This window comes from Helianthus annuus, chromosome 11, assembly GCF_002127325.2.
Source record: "Helianthus annuus cultivar XRQ/B chromosome 11, HanXRQr2.0-SUNRISE, whole genome shotgun sequence".
NCBI classification, from domain to species: Eukaryota; Viridiplantae; Streptophyta; class Magnoliopsida; order Asterales; family Asteraceae; genus Helianthus; species Helianthus annuus.
In genome coordinates, this window is record NC_035443.2 from 159,910,793 (window position 1) to 159,929,484 (window position 18,692).

The 18,692-nt window shown below is 39.3% G+C and overlaps 1 protein-coding gene across 1 annotated transcript; it reads left to right on the top strand.

Moving 5' to 3' along the window:
- Nucleotides 1-1,948: 1,948 nt before the first annotated feature.
- LOC110944099 lies at nt 1,949-3,229 on the top strand. The gene is made up of 2 exons (XM_022185814.1): nt 1,949-1,986; nt 2,671-3,229. The coding sequence occupies exons 1-2, from the start codon at nt 1,949-1,951 to the stop codon at nt 3,227-3,229; spliced, it is 597 nt and encodes a 198-aa protein (XP_022041506.1).
- The last annotated feature ends 15,463 nt before the right edge of the window (nt 3,230-18,692 follow it).

Here is an 18,692-nt window from a genome sequence, read left to right on the forward strand (position 1 = left end):
AATAGTTTTGATAATGTGTAAAAACACGATATATGTTATATATATATATATATATATATATTTTAGTTATAAAAACATGTAATGTTTCGGTGTTGTTTGTACACAGATCATGCACAGACATTGTCATCTGCAGACTGTTTGTTTTTCCGAAGACATTTCATTTAAAAACGTTTGCGCGAGCTCTTCTTAGTACATACTTATCGTCCATCACCCACTGATACGTGGTCGAAAACCGGTGTCCATTTACGTTTAATTTTAAGTTTTTACTTAACTTTTAATCTTGAAAAGCCTACTTTTGATTAGATATGTGTTTTGCAGGTCTAGTTAATTTAATGTATACAATGTTGCAGTACCTTTATCACAAACTTATGGGCTGAGACTAATGAAACAAAGTATGACAACAATAGGGAATCATACATATCATCACAAAAAAATAATTTAATGAATAACAAACTTTTTTTCACATAGTTCTTAATCAACAAAATGAGTCTATTTACATAATTTTATCTCTATAAGTTCCACTTCATTTTCCCCAGAATAAACACCTAAAATTTATTCCAAACCCTTTACCAGCAATAAGCAAGCGTTTACCTTAAACAAAATTAAGCGGTTGCACCTAACCTTTCCCGAACGAACGTTGTAGATTTCAAATTTATATGACATAACACACACATGGCGTAAACAAAAAAATAGAAGATTGTATAACTAAACTAACTGATGTAAACAAAATTGGAATTTGAGTAAAATACCATTGGAACAACAAACTTAAGGCGCCAGAGGGAAATTTACCATGCTCCAGTCCTCCTTTTCTTCTTCAATTGAAACACACAAAAAGGGTTTACAGATTAATACGAAGCAGACGCACGAAATTTACCTCTCTCGTTTGATATTCAGTTATCGATACTTTCAACCATCAGAGTTCGTTTTTGCTTGTGTCGCCTGATAGAGACTACCGCAAATGACCACAACGCAACCCTAGTCGCTGATAAGAAAGAGACGTTTTACACATACTCAACTTTACTCTCTTAGAAAAGCTGAGTCGAATCGTTGAATGATAGTATCATGACCAAATGAGTCACTCGGCACGATTGAGTCGGGCTATGCATAATGCAATTTAAAACGTACATTTAGTTTACAAAATTTATGAATGATAAAAGCTATGAAAGTTAAGTATGAAAAAGTAAATGAGAAGAATTTAACTTTAATGAAATTAGTCAAAGTTGTTTGTTAAAAAGCTAATTTAGGTATATTACAACAGATTATTTAACAAAAGTTAATAATATAGAACCCATTCATGCTAAAACCTATGGCTTTTACTGTGACAACTGTCACTTTTCCGTACATTTCGTACACTAATTGAACAGTAATCTATGCTTAAATAATTGTGCATGATCTAGTTTACAAGACAAATGAATTTCTGATTACCGTTATACATACATACAATGGCATTTCATGACTTTATTCGTTGCTACATGCAACACGAGATAGTTCTAATGATACACAGAACGGAATTGGCACCATTACCAGCCAAACTAAAAATACTGACGTCGTTCAGTACATAGACAAACAATATTTTGAGGCCCTGTATGAGCCAGAGATGACGTATTACACTAGTATAGTGTGTAGGGAAGTAAGGACCACAAAACTGCATGCCTAAGTGATAGACAAAGTGCCGGAAAGTGCCTAAAACCCACATAAAGTGCAGAATTCTGCACAAATCAGCAAAAATTCAGCATTTAACAAGATTATTACATGCAAAAATATGGCAAAATGGTCCTGTATGCTTTCCTAAGTGTCGGGAATTAAAAGTGTCACAAAAAGTTACATAAAGAACACTATACGGAATAACTAAGCACTTTAACGAATCAGTATCTAACCGAACAACCGGACATTACCCGGAACACTAAAATACTGCTAGAAGCATTGTCCTACTTTTTATGAGTTAGTCATGATTCCCGAACACACTAACACACAACATAATGCAAGGTACACTTAAACACTACCTAATACCCTTAATTTCCAACTATTTAATCGAACTATGGATTAAACTTACAATTTACCCCCTCCCCCTCATAAATTTCGGTCACTAGAAGTGGCCCACCCAAGATCACAATAATCTTTTAAGATTTTGCTTAAATCTCTTAAGATTTGAATGGATTGTGTTGTGTACTTCACCAACATAAGATCCATTGGACAAAGGCCATTAGTGGTTATAAGAAGAAGCATGAAGGTCATTATCTTTCACTCTAAACACCTTCATCTCTCTCTAATAGCATATATATTAAGCAACGATTATATGTATCAATCTGTAATTATTTGTTCCAAAAATAGTGGAACCCATTGTATTATTTATAGTTATGATTATCAATAGAGAAGGCAGGGAACCTATTCTTTCATGGTACCACCCTTCATCGATCCTCTCCTCTTTTTTCTCTAACCCTTCATCGGCTCACCATCCCCTTCTCTTTTGCTTCTGCCGCCACCATGACAGGCTCAAACAACACCTCCCCAATTACCATTGAATCCAAGATTCACCCCGCCACCACCATTACCAACATCAAAAACCGTTATACCCATTACCCTCGAAATCGAGTCCGGCCAATACAACTCTTGGGCAACCCTTTTCAAACTTCACTATAAAGCCTGTCTTGTCTATGATCATATCAAAAGAAAACCGGAAACCACTTCTTCTTCCACCGAAACCACCAAACAGTCGGACGATTGGGAGCGGCTGGATGCCATTGTCCTACAATGGATATACAGCACGATCTCAAACGATCTCTTACACACCATCATTAACAAAACTGCCACTGCATACGACGCCTGGGTTTCCATCGAAAATCTTTTTCATAACAACAAGAGCGCTCGTGCGATTCATCTCATGCAGAAATTTTCCAACACTAGACTTGACGGCTTCCCGAACGTGTCCGCCTACTGCCAAGAACTCAAAGTCTTGGCCGATCAGCTTGCCAACGTTAATGCTCCTGTGGACAGTGACCGCCTTGTGCTTCAGTTAATCACTGGTTTGAATGAAGAATATGATGGTATCGCCACCATCTTACAACAACAGGACCCATTGCCGTCTTTCTACACTGCTCGTTCCAAAATCATTCAAGCCGAAAGCCGTAAAGCCGAACAAGCTTTACATGCTTCCAAAGCGGCTGGTTCGGCTCTCACCGCCACCACACAGCGTGCGACATCATCTGATATGAACCGGCAAGATGACTGACCGGCGGCAGGGGCCGCGGTCGGTCGGGCAGACGCGGCAGGGGACGCGGCGCATACGGCAGAGGCCGCTCAGCTAACTACTGGCCAAATCAGGTTTACAACCCTTGGCCCAATCCACCCTACGACCCATATCCATCATTCGGCCCATATCCACAAGCCTACTGGCCCATACCACCATGCCCGTATCCCACTACAAATCGGCCCGACAATAATCCGGCCAAAGGTTCAGGCATTCTTGGCCCACGCCCCTCTCAAGCTGACACTGCCTACAGTCCAACGGACATCGAGCAAGCCATGTACACCATGTCTTTGCAGCAGCCTGACCCCACTCAGTATATGGACACGGGAGCGACGTCTAACGCATCTCATGAATCAGGTGACTACCATTCTTTTTCTAATTCGTGCGTGTCTCAAAAAATTATTGTAGGTAATGGCGACACTGATGCGTGTTAGTGTATATATGTTTTAGGTATGTATTTTAAGCCCTTTTACACTTTTTAGCCAAGTTTTAAATTTATAAAACACGATATTTACTAACACTAAACACACATATGGGCAAGTGCACCCATCGTGGACGTAGTATAGTATTGGTAAGATACCGAGGTCGTCCAAGGACACAAGAGCTTTTAGTACCGGTTTATCCTCAACGTCTAATCAAATCAAAATGTTAGAAAAAGATTTTTAAACTAAGAAAATAAAACTAACTAAAATGCTGAAAGTAAAATAAAAATAAAAACAGATAGACAAGACGAATCACTTGGATCCGACTCGTGTGTTAGTGTAACCTTTGATTAATTTCTCACTTTTGCACTTATTTAAGAGATTATCTTAGTTATTGTAGTAGGCCCCTCTTTTGAAGGTGACGTTACCCTCAACCCAGTAGTTTGAGTCAGCAAGGATACAATCCTAAAGGGTCGGATTATTGAAAGATAATTAATTAAGTTATTAATGCATAATGTGGTAGGCCCCTCTTTTGAAGGCGACGTTACCCTCAGCTAAGTAGTCTGAGTCAGCAGGGATACAGTCCTAAGTAGCTGGGTTAAAGTTTTAATAGTGGTTTAACTTATGAGGGGATCAAAGAGTTTGGACCCCCGCCATCCAATACCTTTGGGTATTGAAGGAGGTCCTACTAAATTTGACCCAGGTCCTTTGTAGGATCTATACACTGAACAATGGCAAGACTCTTACCAAACCGTTCCCTTAACCCCCGGCCAGGTAGCCAACATACCTCCATATAGACCGTGGAGATATGAATGGTGAAAATCTTTTATTTTATATAGACAGTAAAATAATGCCAAGACACCACGGACAAACGATAAGGAAGAATCACCTTCAACATAAGAAACTAGTAATTAAAGTCATTAATACAAAACCAATTAAAAAGTGCAAAAGATTAAAAATAAAAAGTATTACACTAAACACTTGTCTTCACCAAGTGATGTAAGAGACTTAGGCAAACATGGCCTTTGATTGTCAAGAACTCTTACGATCAATCTTGGATCCCGAGAAGACTCACACACTCTATGATGGACAATGGATGATGGTGTTATGGTGGTGGTGGGTGGTGGGTGAAGTGTGAGAGAGGTGGTGTGCCAAGGGATGAGTTGAAATGGCTCCAAACACTCCTATTTATAGGCTGAACAGAAGCTCGGACACGGCCCCGTGCCCGCAAGGCACGGCCCCGTGTCCATCATTGTCTCTCTCTTCATTAATTGTAATTCGCAATTACAATAAATGCGCCTGCAGGAAGTTGACCACGCCCCCGTGTCCACTGGGCACGGCCCCGTGGTGGGCAGTAGAAGCTTCTAAAGGTTTGTCTTTTCTGCTGCTACTTGGGCACGGCCCCGTGCTCGCTGAGCACGGGGCGTGTTCAGTCTTCTGCTTTCTTAGTTTTGCTTGGGAAGATGCTGTTGAGGGGTCGGGCATTCCACTTTTGTTCCTTTTCTTGTATTTATGTTAGATTTAGCTGTCTTTTTGCTTCTTTTGTTAATTTGAGCTCATTTAATCCTGAAAATACATAAGGAAGACAAAAACACACTTTTTCCAACATTAGTACTAAAAAGGGTTAGTTATATGCCACAATTGATATAATTTATATGTTGCATTTTGCGCATATCAACACCATTCCGGTATTAGGACAGGGCACAAAATACCTTCCCAAACCCTTCCCACCCTTTATCCTTAAAAACGTCCTATATTCACCTAAAATTGTCAAAAACCTAATATCCGTGCGTCGCTTTACCACGGATAATTCTGTTTCTGTGGAATTTGACCCATTTGGTTTTCTTGTGAAGGATTACAAGACCAAGAAACCGCTCCTCAGATGCAACAGCAGCGGTGATCTTTACCCTCTGGTGCTCGGGTCATCTCCATCTCAGCCTACTACTCTTGCTGCTATCTCCGCACAACTCAGGCATCACCGTCTAGGCCATCCTGGACGTTCTTCTTTGCAATCATTAAAAACTTCTAGTTCTATTGTTTTTGATAAACTTCATAATAATGTATGCCAGTCTTGTGTTTTTGGTAAAAGTATTCGGTTACCATTTTTGCTTCAAATAATTTTACTATTCAACCATTTGATATTATTCATAGTGACGTGTGGACTTCGCCTATTATTAGCTCAGGTGGTCATAAATATTATGTGTTGTTCTTAGACGACTATTCTAATTTTTTGTGGACTTATCCAATTGCAAACAAATCCGAAGTTTTCTCATCTTTTCAACAATTTGCGTCTACAATCAAAACCCAATTTGAACGAACCATTAAAACATTTCAATGCGACAATGGACATGAGTATGTTAACTCCTCCTTTCAAAATTTTTTCACCACCAACGGCATCCTCTATCGCCTCTCATGTCCCTACACGTCCTCCCAAAACGGTAAAGCCGAAAGAAAAATCCGCACAATAAATAACATGGTTCGTACCTTACTTGCTCATGCTTCACTACCAACCCACTTATGGCATTTTGCCCTCGAAACCGCCACCTATCTCCTCAACATCTTACCTAACACACATACCAAATCCGCTTCACCAACTGAAATTTTATATCAAACTACACCCACATTCGATCACCTTCGGGTATTTGGGTGTCTTTGTTACCCTCTTACCCCATCAACTTCCATACATAAACTTCAATATCACTCACAACCATGCGTGTTTCTAGGATATCCCACCACTCACCCAGGTATCATTGCCTCGATCTACAAACCAAACAAATATTCCTTTCGCGTCATGTAGCATTTGACGAAACAACATTCTCGTTTAGTCAACAAATCGGTCCTACACCATCATACGACTTTCTATCTAACTCTTTCCCATTCCATCTATCACCACACATATCTTCGGCCCAGCCCAACCTTGCTTCCACCAACCTCGACCCACTCTAACACCCCACCACTCCCACTGCAGAACAGCCCACTACCCCTCATCATCCCACAAACCAAAATACTTTACACCCCATCGGCCCACTTCCCTCTACACTCTGCCCACACAATTCTCCCCACAGCCTAACCCCACCCATTACCAGCCTACCCCACAGCCCAACCCCACCTATTACCCGTACCTCTTCCACTCAGCCTATGACCGCCAGTCATTCCACTCACCCTCCAACCAATTTGCTTGGTCCAAATCAATCCCATCCGATCCCTGCCCCAACCACAACGAGCCAACCCCCCACTGTTCAGCCGCAACGCACTATTCATACCCGCTCTATGAGCGGAATCTTTAAACCTAAACATCCACTGAACTTACACACTGCCGCCACATCCCATACTATCCAACCTGTTCCCAAAAACCCCACTGATGCCCTTAATATACCGGAATGGTACTCCGCCATGACTACGGAGTACAACGCACTAATTAGAAACGGAACTTGGGAGTTAGTACCTCGTTCATCAGATATGAATATTATTAGGTGTATGTGGCTATTTAAGCATAAATTCAAATCAGACGGGTCATTGGAAAGATACAAAGCACGCTTGGTATGCGACGGTAGGTCACAACTAGTTGGTATAGACTGCGAGGAAACCTTTAGTCCAGTTGTGAAGCCAACAACAATTCGTACCGTTTTGTCCATTGCTTTATCCAAACGGTGGTCGGTTCATCAGTTAGACGTTACTAACGCCTTTCTACACGGGAACTTAAATGAGACGGTTTACATGTACCAGCCTATGGGTTTTAGATATAAACAGTTTCCTGGTGTGTCGTCTCAAGAAATCTCTCTATGGGCTTAAACAGGCTCCACGGGCCTGGTACCAAAGATTCACAGACTATGTCCTCACTTTGGGTTTTAAACATAGTCGATGCGATGCTTCTCTCTTCACTTTTCACCACGGCAGTGACACATCCTTCTTACTTCTTTACGTTGACGACATTCTCTTGGTCACATCATCCGACCTTCTTCGCCAACGTTTACTGTCCAGTCTTGCCCATGAATTTGCAAAGAAAGATTTAGGCCCTCTCAGCTATTTTTTGGGGATATCTGTTTCCAGAACTGCCGAATCTATGTTTTTTCCCAACAATCGTATGCTGCTGACATCATTGCTCGAGCCGGGATGCAATCCTGTAACCCGGTAGCCACGCCAGTCGACACAAATTCGAAGATTAGTGCTACATCCAGCGAACCATTTCATGACCCCACACTCTATCGCAGTCTTGTTGGGGCTCTTCAATATCTCACATTCACCCGTCCGGATATTACTTACGCAGTGTAACAGATTTGCATGCACATGTATGCCCCTCGCATCGACCACTGGAATGCTCTTAAAAGGATCATCAAGTATGTAAAGGGGTCTGCAACTCTCGGCTTGATGCTCACAGGTTCGTCGTCTCCATCCTTGGTTTCCTATACAGACGCCGATTGGGCCGGCTGTCCCGACACATGTCGTTCAACCAGCGGCTACTGCATTTACTTCGGCGACAACCTTATCTCTTGGTCTTCCAAACGACAGTCCACCATATCCCGCTCAAGTGCGGAGGCTGAATATCGTGGCGTGGCAAATGTAGTCGCTGAAATTTGCTGGCTACGAAACTTACTGCTTGAACTTCAGTTGCCGTTATCTCGTGCTACACTCGTTTACTGCGACAATGTTAGTGCCATATATCTGTCAGGTAACCCGGTTCAACATCAGCGAACCAAGCATATAGAGCTAGATATATACTTTGTTTGTGAACAGGTTCAGCGGGGTCAAGTACGTGTTCTTCATGTTCCTTCTCGGTATCAAATAGTGGACATCTTTACAAAGGGGTTACCACGCATCCTATTCGAGGATTTCAGATCCAGTCTCAGCATACGGTCTCCTCCTGCTTCGACTGCGGGGGATAATAGCATATATATTAAGCAACGATTATATATATCAATCTGTAATTATTTGTTCCAAAAATAGTGGAACCCATTGTATTATTTATAGTTATGATTATCAATAGAGAAGGCAGGGAACCTATTCTTTAACTCTCCTTTCCTCCCTCCTCACTTGCGTCCGACAGCTCCCCAACCACCACCACTGTTTTCGTTTCAAGTTCATGCAACCCAAGGTCTTCTCGAGGTGTTACAAGGTGCTTTAGGAGGCTTGGTGCTCACGGAACTTGAAGGACCTCACCCGTTTGCTTTTATCCACTCCATATTCATCATTGTTCTTCCCTAGCTTGAAGCTAGTAGTAAGATCCTTAATACCTCTCGTTACTTCATATTTTTAGTGGATAAATGATATATTATGTTGATTTATACAAGAACACTAAAGAACATACACATGAATCTTGAAACATAAAGCTAACATAAGATGAAATATGTTGATATCTTGATAAAATGATGTTGTTTAGTGTATGGATGATGTTTGCTTGTTGGTTACTAGAGATATTGATGTTGATCATTAAATGGAACTTGCTAGATTATGATTAAAAACATGATTTAGCAAGTTAGGAGATGATTATGTGTTTACATAAGATAATCATCTTTTAGTAAAGACATGAACTTGAATATAAAATGATTTCTTGTAAAATGACAAACAAGGTGAACTAGTAAACTTGGGAATCTAAGAGTTGTGAATGATTTTCCAAGAAAACCAAGTTTAAAAAGATGATTTTCGAAAGATCATGATTTTTATTAAACCTACACTATTTTAGTGACAAAATAAGTGTAGAAATACTTTTGAAACAAGAAGATGTGATAAATAAGCATTTTTTTAAAATATGTTTACAAGTTGTAAACAACTAAAACCTTCAAGAATAAAGTTTACCAAGAAGTAAATATATTTTGGAGGGTAATAAAGGCTACTAAATACTTTACCAAGTTACTACACATTTTTGTGAAAAATCAAGTTCATGTTATTATGTAAAATATATAGTTTTTGCACATGGTAAGTGTAAGATGATTAGTGATTTGTTGTTGATTGTTTGGGTGATTTTTGAAAAGAAAATGATATGCTAAATAGCATGGATACCTCCATTTACAAAGGAAACTATGGCGAAATTTTCTAAAAATTCCAACACTTAGAAAATATTTTCTAAACAAGTGTGTTTTAAATTATGATTTATAACATAAATTTTGCCATAAATTTTTGTAACAAAATACAAGTATTGGAGGTTGGTTTTGTAAATAAAAATGGGTAAATATATATTTAGAATATATATGTTATAATAAAGACACTTGTGTGGATATGTGTATACTTTGTGTATAGTTATATTATTTTTGGGTTTAAAGTAATACGACTTAAAAAAATATCAATAATTTACAATCCAAAATAATACCAAAAATCACAAGGAATAAAGTATATACGTTACACACTTAAATATTGGCAAATCGAACAAGAACGTAACTTATAAAATATTCTGGAAAATACCATTACAAATATATTTTTGATAAATATTGTTTTGGATATAAGAAATGAAATACGGTTTTTGAAAATATTACAAGAGTAATATTGTATTTTCGACCAAGAGAAAATATACTATTTTTGGAAGTAAGAAATATATTTTCTTAGAATATTTATAAGATATATGTTTTTTGAGAAAAATATATATTTTCTTGGCAATACATTATTTTTGGACAAAACAAATCCATATATTTTCTAAGTGAAACTTGAAAATATATTATTTTGGAAACTACAAATACAAGAATACGAAAATACATGTATGAAATACTCCCATCCTTGGGAAGGAAATGCGAAAATAAATACTTGAGAAGTATTATAACTTCGGATAATGTTAAAGACATAAAAGAAACGTAACTCAAAACATGAATACTAAGGCAAGGCACGGCCCGCTCGTCTAATCGACTGATGTGGGCCCAAGTGTGGAGGAGCGGGCTATTTTGTATTTGGAGGCCCAAGATCGTGTAACAAAAGGGGCTTCACTAAAATGGCTCTAACTTGGGCTACGAGGGTCCGTTTTAGGCGTGCGACCAGGCGAAACGAACGTGAGAACGAGCTCCATCTTGTTGCAAACCGCCTATGGCGGTTTGGGTCGTCGTCCGGGCCAAAAAACGTTTACTTCCATTACTTATTTGCATTTTTATGTTTTTTGGACTATTTTGGGCATTTTGTTTTAGGCCGTGTGTTTGGCCCGTTATCTTTTTTAGGCCCATTTCGAATTTCTGTCCTTATTTATATGTCCCTTTAGTAATTGGAAGAATCAGAATTGAATTTTGAAACTTTCGACTTTTCACTTCAAATTCCGTGGCCTTTGGGGTTACAATTTGGGGGTTGGGGAAGAACTACACGGGTATTCGTAGAATCAACGTGTAATCTTCATTTTTTTTCGTTTCACACGCTACATCATAGACCATAGCACATTGTAGGTAGCCGTATTTGCTGACGAGATTTGAGTTACGAAGACGCAAAACAGTGAGTTCATGCTCCCACTTTTCTTTAACTGTTTTTGGTTTTATAACTCTCGGGGGTGAAATACATGTTACGAATACTTGAACGGTATGAAATGCCTATGAAATACTAGATCATGTGAGCATAGACTAGATATTGAAATGCCATTAATACTAATTTGGGACGAGGTTTAGATCAAACGGGTACGGCCGAACCCCACTCATGGTCACAACTAGTACCTAGTAGTGCTTCGGAGTCCCAGTCGAGGTTAATCGACACAGTCGAGGGTAATCGACACAGTCAAGGTAAATTGACACAGTCGAGGTTAATCGACACAGTCGAGGAAAATCGACAAGGGTATGAGCCATTACGAGTGCTCCCTATGTCCTCACATGCCTTAAAGTCCTTGTAAAACATTCATGTTCATACACGCTTTTCATACCTGTTTACAAAGGAGTCTCTCAAAGATTTACAAGAATTACAGTACACAAACAAGACGCATGAACTCACTCAACTTTTGTTGATGTTTTCCAAAATTACATGTATTTCAGGTAACAGGATGGATCTTGGGCGCGGGTGTCGTAACTAGAGGTAGACTTCAAGTTTAGATGTCATCCACTTTTGTTGGTTTGTAACCTAGTCGAATGTTGTATTTTTAAAACTTGAATAACCAGTGTTTGTAATACTCAAATTTTATGAATGGATGAACATCGTTTTGATCATGTAGTTGTTTATTACAATTGAATGCAATGATATTAAACCAGTCACACATCATACGCTTCCGCAAAAGACAGGGTGTGACAATTTGGTATCAGAGCTTCGATTGTAGTGAACTAGGATTCCTTCTCGAGTCTAGACTACAATCACTAGAGTTCTCTCATAAAAACGTTTTACAAAAAGGTTTCATTACATTCACGTAAGCGTCAAGATCCATGAGTCAAACATTTTTCAAAGAAGAGACAAGGCAAGGACATTAGTAGGGAATACCCTCAAGATAAGGTGCCAACTAAGGCATAGTCTACACGAGTTAGACTTGCCAAAGACAAAATGACCCCCCCAAAGAATAAACGAGAGTTATACGTGATATAATGCATCAAATTGCTTGTTTATGCTAAGTGTCATATTTGTTATTGATATACATACATACGAATAAGTGTACGGAATAAATATTGACGTGAATACATATAAATAAGTGTACGGAATGATTATTGACGTGAACAAGATCGTTCGACTCCGACTCCTATTAATGTACGTAACTCGCACGATGAAGCTATCAACCTCGCGTTCATTACATAGCTCATAGCTAGAGTGAGTACCAAACAAGATTCTGAGCTTGCTTCCGTAGGAAATGGCTGCTCTTCTCTCTCGATCGTGAAGGTGCCTGACTACGGTGATGATGACGAGGCAGAGGCAGCAACCTAGAACGAATTCTTAATCAACGGGACGAGATCCCTACGGCTTATGTGAAGAAAGATTGACGACATACTTGACCAGAAAAGAAAGATGAAGTATTCATCTTGAAGGTGCCCCTCCAACTATTAGGAATTCTCTTTATTCCTACTTTATCATCGTGCCTATTCGCGCGTAACGATAACGAGTGTTAGCGTGTGGACCATCGCAAAGGTCCTTTCCATGACAGAGGTATAAGGACAGTAGTGTCCCCTCCCTGATTGATCATCTGCTTGGACGAGAGAAAATTGGGGTAACTGCGCAAGGCAACTTATTATTATGGGGGCCCACGTAATAACAACTTGTAGTGCATGGAGATCCTGGTGGACTCTGTGGGTCAGGTTGATGATCACCATTCCTCCAAAAATAAGCTCTAGGTGTTGACACCTTCATATGGTAGAACAATACCTAGACCAGTGCTTTAGCACTTTATAAAGTAGGAAACCTGTCTTGCCTACTTCGTGTCTACCCGTGTACGAGACGTTTGAGAAACGATATTTAAGCAAGAGATGAAGAATAACATTCAGAAAGATTCAGTGACGTTACACTCTACCACTTTATGGAACTTGTATGACCAGGGCGATGTAGCCTCGAGTACATTATTACAAATAATAGGTCAAGTTGCCAAGCCTATGTGAAGGCTCAGTAATTGTTTCCTAGCTCATACAATGATGATTATATATACACATGTGATATTGGGTGATTACCTGTTTACTTATGGTACTATGTACCTCATAGACAATTATGGAATGTTGTCTAATCCATCCCATGCTTTTGACAGAAGAGAATGCCACCCAGACGTGACACAAACACCAGTACGTTACTAAGAACAGAAGCTGAGCTTCAAGAATGAATCTCACAGGCAATTGCGCGACATGAAGCCCTCTGCTCCGAACACAGCGGTGGCACTTCTGGAAATAACCCTCCAACTGGCTGCACTTATAAACAATTCTTGGACTGCAAGCCATTGAATTTTGATGGCATAGGAGGCGCCGTTGCATTTGTTCGTTGGACAGAAAAGACTGACTCCGTGCTAAGAATGAGTAACTATTCACCCCAGCAGAGAGTTACCTTTATCTCAGGGTTGTTTTTGGATGGCGCACTCTCTTGGTGGAACCTTCAAGTTCAGACACTTGGAGCAGATGCTGCTTATGCACTGAGCTGGGACGAGCTCAAGGAAATGGTGGAAAAGAAATACTGTTCTAGGGCCGAAATCCAGAAGCTCGAGGTGGAATTCTGGAATTTGAAAATGGACGGACCGAAAATTCCTGAATATGTCTAGCGATTTCACGACTTGTCTAGGGTCGTCCCCTACTTAGTCAAGCCGGAATTCAAGAGGATCGAACGCATTTGGGGACTTGCACCTCAGATCAGGAGCATGGTTACTACCTCAAAGCCCTCAACCATTGCAGAGGCTATCGATTTGAGTGTCACTCTTACTGAAGAAGCTCTACGCATGGGGAAATTTTTGGAATCTGAGGATAGCAAGAAAGAGACTCATGTGGAGTCATCAGGCAACAAGAAAAGGAAGTCTTCAAACCTAAAGATGGGCACCCAAGTCAGCTATGGAAGCTCTAAAGTAAAGAAAAGAAAGAAACTGAATCTGTCGCATGGAAGGAAAGCTGATGGAGCCACTAATAAGGTTGGTGGTAAAGTTTACTCGGGGACTAAGCCGAGGTGCGGGGAATGCAATTTTCACCATGAAGGTCGATGTCTGAGGCCTAAGTGCGGAAAGTGTGGGAAAGAAGGACACAGCAAGGATGCCTGTTGGGCGAAGGATCCAGACAAAAGAAATAAAGGTAGAGTACCAGGTTGCTACAAATGTGGTGAAGCAGGGCACTTTAGGAAAGATTGCCCTGGGAAGAAACAAGCAAGGAAGGGTTTTCACGATCGAAACTCGTGAAACACGCCAAGATCCAGATACGGTTACGGGTACGTTCCCTATTAACCAACCCTATGCATCTACTTTTAATTAATACTGGCATCAACTTTAACCTTGCATGTCGAGAACTTAAGAAACTGCTTGGCCTAGTTTCGAGTAAAATAGACGTCCGGTATTCTTTAGAAATGGGCATATAGAAGGCTAGTTTAAGCAGACGAAGCAATTAAGGATTGTATTTAGGGACTCAGGAGGCCGGAATCTTCTGTTACCATTGACTTGCGAAGTCATAATATGATAGTCAGCATGGATTGGATATCCAAGTATAGAGCCTGAGAACATCCCCGTTATGGAAGAAGTTCCAGAAGCCTTTTCTGAAGACTTGCCAGGAATGCCCCTCCGCAACGACAAGAGAAGTTTAAGATGAATCTCGTGCCAGGAGCGGCACCAGTGCCGAATGACGCCTTACCGACTAGCTTCGTCCGCGAAACATGAGCCTCCGATATAACTGCAAGAGCTGCTAAACAGAGAAAATTAAGGACATGAGGAGAAAGTTGACAGTTTCCATTTTGCATAAATTCCAGAGAATTGGATATCAAGGATTGGTATCCTTTTCCAAGGATTGATGACATGAACAGGCCAATCGTAAGGTTCTAGTTACCACTCAAAGATCGACTTGAGGACAGGACGTCCTCAACTATGAATACAAGAAGGAAATATCCCTAAAACGACCTCTAGGACTCGCTTCGAGCATTACGAGTTCCTTGTCGTACCATTTGGCTTAACACATGCATCGACAATATTCATGGACCACATGAATCGAGCGTGTAATCCATACCTGGATAGATCATGATCATACTTATTGACTACATTCTTATATGGCCAACGACTAAGGAAGGTCGTGAGAAACAGCTGCAATTTACCTTGCAACTCTTAGGGAAAAGAACAATTATGTGCTATGATGACGAAAAGCGGATTTCGAATTCGCGAAGTGAGAACTTTAAGATACATGGTGGATAAGAACAAAATTCATGCCAACCCTGCAACCAAGAGCTAAGGAGCTAGAGTTGCAATTATGTGACGCCTCTCGATAAAGTCTCGATTGTACGTCGATGCAACGAGACCACAACATTGCATACGCGGCACATTGATTAAGGAATCATAAGAAGAAACGTTGAGCTAGATACAATAATTGTGCGCCGCAAATTTGACGTCAGTACCCAAAAGAAAACGCTGCACGATCTTTACTGATCACAAAGACTGCAACACACCGTTGATCGTAAGAACTTAAATATTAACGTAAGTGGACTAAGCTACTGAATGATGCAAACTGTATGGACATGATACGTATTTGTGTGATAAACTTTGATGAAAAGTTGGAACACTCACTTGCCCTTAGTGGAGTCTTCCTACAACAGTATTTATCACACCGCTGTTCAAACCGCTTCGTGTGAAGCTTCAAATAGAACATAATAGGTTGATCCCCGTCGTGTTGAACGGAGACCGGAGATAAACAATCTACTGGCCCGAGTTGGTCCAGGAAAAACTAGAGGCAAGATCGTTCAGATATGTGATCATATCGAGACAGCCGCGGAATACAGAAAGATTGCGCCGATGAGTGGCAGAAATCATAAGAATTTGAGATAAGAAGTATGACTTAAATGGGAGCCTCGCCTACAGAAGGCGTGGTGTGATTTGGAAAACGTAAAGGTTGAATCCCCAATGTAGGGATCAGAACCATTGTTCACAAGATGAAACTTCCAGAAAAAGATCAGTAGTGATCGCGACACATTCCATGTGTCTAGAGGAGTATGACTCAAGGAACAGTCGTTGTTCCCACAAATAAGATTCACGTCAATGACAAAACGACAAAATTACTATAGAAACCTGTTAAGGTTACGGACCAAGAGTCCCCATGATACAGAAAAGACATAATTGATTTACTTGAGTACGATAGAATTCATAACATGACCCAGAGTACATGGGAACATGAAGACAAGTTCTAAACATAAGTGTTTGATTCACAACTCCCCTGCGACCATGGCATTGCTTGAATTTCGGGACGAAATTCTTTTAACGGGGGGAGACTGTGACAACTGTCACTTTTCCGTACATTCCGTACACTAATTGAACAGTAATCTGTGCTTAAATAATTGTGCATGATCTAGTTTACAAGACAAATGAATTTCTGATTACCGTTATATATACATACAATGGCATTTCATGACTTTATTCGTTGCTACATGCAACACGAGATAGTTCTAATGATACACAGAACGGAATTGGCACCATTACCAGACAAACTAAAAATGCTGACGTCGTTCAGTACATAGACAGACAATATTTTGAGGCCCTGTATGAGCCAGAGATGACGTATTACACTAGTATAGTGTGTAGGGAAGTAAGGACCACAAAACTGCATGCCTAAGTGATAGACAAAGTGCCGGAAAGTGCCTAAAACCCACATAAAGTGCAGAATTCTGCACAAATAAGCAAAAATTCAGCATTTAACAAGATTATTACATGCAAAAATATGGCAAAATGGTCTTGTATGCTTTCCTAAGTGTCGGGAATTAAAAGTGTCACAAAAAGTTACATAAAGAACACTATACGGGATAACTAAGCACTTTAACGAATCAGTATCTAACCGAACAACCGGACATTACCCGGAACACTAAAATATTGCTAGAACCATTGTCCTACTTTTTCTGAGCTAGTCATGATTCCCGAACACACTAACACACAACATAATGCAAGGTACACTTAAACACTACCTAATACCCTTAATTTCCGACTATTTAATCTAACTATGGATTAAACTTACAATTTACCCCCTCCCCCTCATAAATTTCGGTCACTAGAAGTGGCCCACCAAGATCACAATAATCTTTCAAGATTTTGCTTAAATCTCTTAAGATTTGAATAGATTGTGTTGTGTACTTCACCAACATAAGATCCACTGGACAAAGGCCATTAGCGGTTATAAGAAGAAGCATGAAGGTCATTATCTTTCACTCTAAACACCTTCATCTCTCTCCTTTCCTCCCTCCTCACTTGCGGCCGAGAGCTCCCCCACCACTACCATTGTTTTCGGTTCAAGTTCATGCAACCCAAGGTCTTCTCGAGGTGTTACAAGGTGCTTTAGGAGGCTTGGTGCTCACGGAACTTGAAGGACCTCACCCGTTTGCTTTTATCCACTCCATATTCATCATTGTTCTTCCCTAGCTTGAAGCTAGTAGTAGGATCCTTAATAACTCTTGTTACTTAATATTTTTAGTGGATAAAAGATATATTATGTTGATTTATAGAAGAACACTAAAGAACATACACATGAATCTTGAAACATAAAGCTAACATAAGATGAAATATGTTAATATCTTGATAAAATGATGTTGTTTAGTGTATGGATGATGTTTGCTTGTTGGTTACTAGAGATATTGATGTTGATCATTACATGGAACTTTCTAGATTATGATTAAAAACATGATTTAGCAAGTTAGGAGATGATTATGTGTTTACATAAGATAATCATCTTCTAGTAAAGACATGAACTTGAATATAAAATGATTTCTTGTAAAATGACAAACAAGGTGAACTAGTAAACTTGGGAATCTAAGAGTTGTGAATGATTTTCCAAGAAAACCAAGTTTAAAAAGATGATTTTCGAAAGATCATGATTTTTATTAAACCTACACTATTTTAGTGACAAAATAAGTGTAGAAATACTTTTGAAACAAGAAGATGTGATAAATAAGCATTTTTGTAAAATATGTTTACAAGTTGTAAACAACTAAACCTTCAAGAATAAAGTTTACCAAGAAGTAAATATATTTTGGAGGGTAACAAAGGCTACTAAATACTTTACCAAGTTACTACACATTTTTGTGAAAAATCAAGTTCATGTTATTATGTAAAATATATAGTTTTTGCACATGGTAAGTGTAAGATGATTAGTGATTTGTTGTTGATTGTTTGGATGATTTTTGAAAAGAAAATGATATGCTAAATAGCATGGATACCTCCATTTACAAAGGAAACTATGGCGAAATTTTCTAAAAATTCCAACACTTAGAAAATATTTTCTAAACAAGTGTGTTTTAAATTATGATTTATAACATAAATTTTTGTAACAAAATACAAGTATTGGAGGTTGGTTTTTGTAAATAAAAATGGGTAAATATATATTTAGAATATATATTTTATAATAAAGACACTTGTGTGGTATGTGTATACTTTGTGTATAGTTATATTCTTTTTGGGTTTAAAGTAATATGACTTAACAAAATATCAATAATTTACAATCCAAAATAATACCAAAAAT

What these genes read in the sequence shown, in the direction of transcription:
- LOC110944099 (XM_022185814.1), top strand. Translation starts at nt 1,949, where the DNA reads ATGATTCCCGAACACACTAACACACAACATAATGCAAG. An exon ending in AACACACAACATAATGCAAG is followed by an intron (nt 1,987 to 2,670) that starts GTACACTTAAAC and finishes TCATATCAAAAG; the next exon opens with AAAACCGGAAACCACTTCTT.